The sequence below is a fragment of the Penaeus japonicus genome, unplaced genomic scaffold (assembly GCF_977035675.1).
Source record: "Penaeus japonicus unplaced genomic scaffold, GWHDUDI00000001_assembly GWHDUDI00000034, whole genome shotgun sequence".
NCBI lineage: Eukaryota > Metazoa > Arthropoda > Malacostraca > Decapoda > Penaeidae > Penaeus > Penaeus japonicus.
Window position 1 is genome coordinate 17,477,846 of NW_028234436.1, and position 5,000 is coordinate 17,482,845.

General features: G+C 38.5%; 1 protein-coding gene across 2 annotated transcripts in view; it reads right to left on the minus strand.

The window, feature by feature from the left end:
* LOC122255134 (uncharacterized) overlaps positions 1-5,000 on the minus strand; it is a 24,730-nt gene that overhangs the window by 12,555 nt on the left and 7,175 nt on the right. For both annotated transcript variants that reach the window (XM_043019040.2, XM_043019041.2), the window contains exon 2: positions 1-199. This exon is cut by the window's left edge and continues 428 nt beyond it. In XM_043019040.2, coding sequence (XP_042874974.2) covers positions 1-195 — 195 coding nt within the window. In that variant the 5' untranslated portion in view covers positions 196-199. The remainder of the gene's footprint in view (positions 200-5,000) is intronic.

A 5,000-nucleotide genomic window follows, 5' to 3' on the forward strand; every position in this document is an offset into this window, starting at 1 on the left:
CTGTTTTATGTCTTTCTCCATCTTCTTAGGGTCTTTGGAGTCCTTTGGCAACTCCTTCCCCACTTTGCTAGGCTGCTGATCATCCTTTTTCAAATCTTTCTCATCTTTTTTCACATCTTTTGATGTCTTTGCAGCAATTGCGGTTACAGGTGCCTTCTTCTGCTCCACCACTTTATGCACTTGTTTACTGGCCATGATGCTGGAAGCAGAGGGATGACCAACTTAGCTACACATTGTAACTGTGGAGCAACCCAAGCAAAACTACATGTTAAGCGTCTGCCCACTCACCACACACAACAAAGAACTAAGATATACTGTTCCCCTGTACTTGGAGTGTCAGTAAACACTCAGCAGGGAACTTTTGTGGGTAATATCTGTGATGCTTGTAACATTACACACCTGTGTAATAACCTCATACAGCAGAGTTATCAGAGACAGATAACGGAGACCTTAAAGCAATCTGCTGGGGTTAACCTATTCTTGATAGAGAAACAACGGTGTAAGAATTGATCACATCTGGTTGGTTGAAAGTCTCATTAACAAGTCACAGCTGTTATTTTCCTGAACAGCCTTTATGGGAAATCAGCAAATGACAATCAGATTACATCTGATAACATACATAGAATTCTAACTCTATTTCTCTTTTTCTGACTGTTACATCAATATCATGTATTGAGTTTGTGATCAAAGAAAAGCAAATAAAAGGTTTTTGAGAGCAACACAATGAATCCAAATTCAATAGCATTCCCTTGGAAATAATGACCATAACACAGCAACAGGAACGACCACAAATTCTCCCCATAAGAAGGATATAAACAAAATATCATCCGTTCCAGCCATGCCTTTAAATATAAGTCTGTAAGTGTGAGCATGAGAGTGCGTTTGTGTGTGAGTGCCGGTATGTGAGAGTGAGAGTGAGAGTGAGTGTATGTGTGTACACATACATAAGTATATGCAGATGTAAAATCTAGCAACATCAAACATCTTTTTTCTTTACTCTTTAGTTATTAATACACTAAGGAAAAATTTGAAAAAGGTTATACTCCTTTCACATATTATAAAAGTTACTCTTTAGTCTTTAGACTTTTATCCATAAGAATAAAATAAAAACAGAGAGCTTTAATATTGTAATTTAGAATGACATGACAATGATATAATTATTCTGAGTTAAAAAATGCAATACTATGCTTTTATAATCAAAGTTAAGCTTAATTTACATCTAGAAAATATATTATTAACATTAATGCTAATTTTACCATGATCAGGAAGATTCGCAATTCCTGTATAGAAATGTAATATTCTCATTATCTGGAAAAGCAAACAGATGTCTGAAATCACCTAATTTTACTGTCTACATATACATTTGCACAAACATACAAGCACATATTTTTAAAACTTCACATGTCTGCATGGACAACTCTCAGGGCCAAACAAACTATGAAAAGCAATGACAACCCAAACCAAACCAAACCCAAAGTTCAAATCTCATTTACGGAGAGATACAGATGAAATGAAAACTTTCAAACGTTCCCACTATTACAGAATGAGACCACACTTTCTCTTTACTTCAATGTATAAAACAGAAAAGTGTGTTCATTCTGGGTTTGATTATTCGCAAATGTATATCAAGAGAGGGAGAGAGAGAGAGAGAGAGAGGAAAAAATGCACATGCATATGCATTTTTGCACCAGCTCATTCACAATTGTCCAGTTCAATGGAATTGTGTCACCTGTTTGGCAACTTTCCCCAAACCATTACTACAGGCAACTAAAACCTATATCATAGGTTTATTCTTTTCCACTGTTCAGAAATGTGTCACTCGTAAACACATTAGGAAGTGATACAGAAAGAAGAACTCACACTCAGATGATAACCTCCAAAGCATTTGCTAAAAATATTTTCAAATTTATTCATCCCAGCTGGAGAAACCTAGTATTCATAACATGTGGTACAACAAAAGCCTTTTTTTGTGTGTAAGTATAGACATGGAATTCCTAAATGAGAACAGTGTTTTAGAAGTCTTCCTCGTGTAATGTCATCAAGCCAACAAGTACCAAATGGCCAACTCTTGCAAGTAGAAGAATAAGGGAGAAATCACCTGTACCCGGAATGCTATTATCAAAGAAGATTCAGTATACAATAAACTCCATCACAGCAGATACTGTAATTGACTCAATAAAAAAAAAAAAAGATTGACTGGTTATAATATAAACAACTGATGAAAATAGGTCACACACAAACTGTAAACACTAAGACCAATAACTTCTTGTTAGATGACTCCTCGAAGAAAACACGAGCAGCAGCAGCAGCAGCAAAAACTGACCAATCCTTGGGAAACTGTTGCAATGTAACTTCATATATGTTTATTAAAAGTAGCATTAAATTTTTCAGGATCCACTGGAGGAGCAGCATGGACAAACAGATGCAGGCTAGAGAAGTAGTTATTAGTAAGACCTGGTATACTAGTTCCTCCAACCAAGCATCACCGTAAAATTTCTTGGTTCGTTTATCTCAAATGGTCGATCTTTTGAGGAAACAGTAAATAAAAAATAAGATTTAATTAGTATTGAAAATTAGAGAGAAAGAAAAAAAAAAAAAAAAAAAGAAAGAAAGAAAGAAACCAAGCAAGCTTGCTGAACCAAAACTCTGTACATATATGCATGTGTGTGTGTGTGTGTGTGTGTGTGTGTGTGTGTGTGTGTGTGTGTGTGTGTGTGTGAGTGAGTGAGTGAGTGAGTGTGTGAGTGTGTGAGTGAGTGAGTGAGTGAGTGAGTGAGTGAGTGAGTGAGTGAGTGAGTGAGTGAGTGAGTGAGTGAGTGAGTGAGTGAGTGAGTGAGTGGGTGGGTGGGTGGGTGGGTGAGTGAGTGTGGGAGTGAGGGAGTGTGTGCGTGCACGTGCACGCCATTTTGTGAATTTCCTATTATGTTTATAGAGCATGCAATGCACGTCGCTCTCACTCTAAATCCCTCTTTTTCCATCGAGGTAAGAAAATGCCATGTTCTCCCTCAATGGGACCAATATAAATTTCCTTCTGCACATGGCATCCCCCATAGGTCCAATAACTGCAGCAGTGTCAACAATTTCTGAAGGAGTGCTGCTCTTTATTTTCTTACCACTCTGTCAGGCTTTTATATCACTGTCTGCTAAAAACAGTGTAAATAATATTTTCACAGAAATACATTCAACCCACTTCCTTGAAACAACAATTTAACTGGAATATCAGTCATCATCTGGTATGAATAAACTGACACCCAGCATACCTCACATAGCCCAAAATGTTCTTGGTTGCTGTCACTGAAGTTTCATAGTCCTAGATGGCTGTTAGCTGAGAGTAAATATAAAGCTGAAAGGAGGAAAATGTGATGAATTGATGACAGAGTACGAGCTTTCATTACTGGCAACGTTTTAAACCATCTATGATTAAAGATAAGGCGCCTTCTGTTACGAGGTTTAACAATGTCCCTGGAAACACTATGAAAAGGGCAGGCCAGAGGTGTTTGAGGCACCACCATTATTTCTGCAAGTTTCCACTGTATATGCATGTACCCTTTACGTGAAACAGATAGGTAATATCGTAGGAAAAGAAATATCAAAGTCAAAATTTCTCGCACCTTCCAAACCTTCATACGTAATAAGCATGACCAACATAGCAGGGTAATTTTAGCCATTTTGTCAGCTTGAAAAAACAAATCAGACCATCCACAAAAGAGAAGTAAGTGGGCCGAAAAAATTGCCCTCGATATGTGCTCAACAGAATTTAAATGCTGCCACTAGCAGCCTCGGCCAAAAATGCACAGAGAGACATGAGCCAGGACATGTGAAGACTAGCTGGAGGAAGTTACATTTTAACACAAAAACTCTCCTCCTCCCTCCAGACATTGCAGCTTTGTTCATAGTGCAAGTACGAAAAGTAATGGGAATCAGTTGGTGTGATGTTATCTTTTGTACGATTAAATGAGAATCGTGCTCTCAAAGTATCACGGTTAATCACAATGCCTTTTCAAGTGCCACTGCAAGTTTGGTGCTGTCTTAGCACCGTTCAGAAATTATGAAAAAGTTCCTTGTTGTTAACCCATTCACGCCGGGGCCGTTCCGGCTTTGCGCGGTCGCAATACTGGGGTTCTCGAACGCATAAGCCTAACGCCTCGAGATTCTCGGGCGCACAAGCCGTGAGCCTGGGTTGCCCACTCGCTCTACCCGAGCGCGCGGCTTCCCCTCATAGCTCGTCCAGGGCGTCTGACGCGAAAACCACAATACGTGCTATCACGTTGCCGCCGTGAATGGGTTAAAGCCTATCATCAGTTGCATTAGTGTAGTTGCCACAGATTTTTAGAGCCTAAGAAATAAGGAAGTCAACCATTGAGAGTCCAGTAAAACCAGACGTCTATGGCATGATAGAGCATAGGTTTATATAAGGCTCATTCAACTGACGGATTACACGCCACGACAGTGCAGAACCAAATCCTCATACTCATTCTCGAGACGAGCCTTCATACAGAAGCCCTTGTGTCCCAAGTATCTCTGGTGGTCTTGTCAATTTTCTGCAGCTATCAATGAGCTACCACCAAAGTCTAATCAATCAATCCCTTTACATTGGGAACCCATACATTTTCATTACATTCAATCAGTCTGTAACTTTTCACATAACCCTGGTGACAAACCAGATAACTAAGAATCCAAGAAAAAAATAAATGCAGCTTAAAATGTAATCCCTACCTTTGGCAGAGGTAATGATGGTCAGATCACGTTTCAACTTTTAAACAAGAATGGCAGATTATGAATCATTAATCCACATATGCTTCTACTTTTGTTATTATTCTATATATATATTGCCTCCTTCCAGATTAACCTGCAATCTTTGGACAACAATTTCACATATCACCCAAATGCCTCCTCAAAACAAAGGATATCAAAATTGCTATTCAATACACAGCGTGAAATTGTAAAATAATCAAAATTTTATAGCAATTAGAATCAAAAGACATGTTATCCATTTCAGT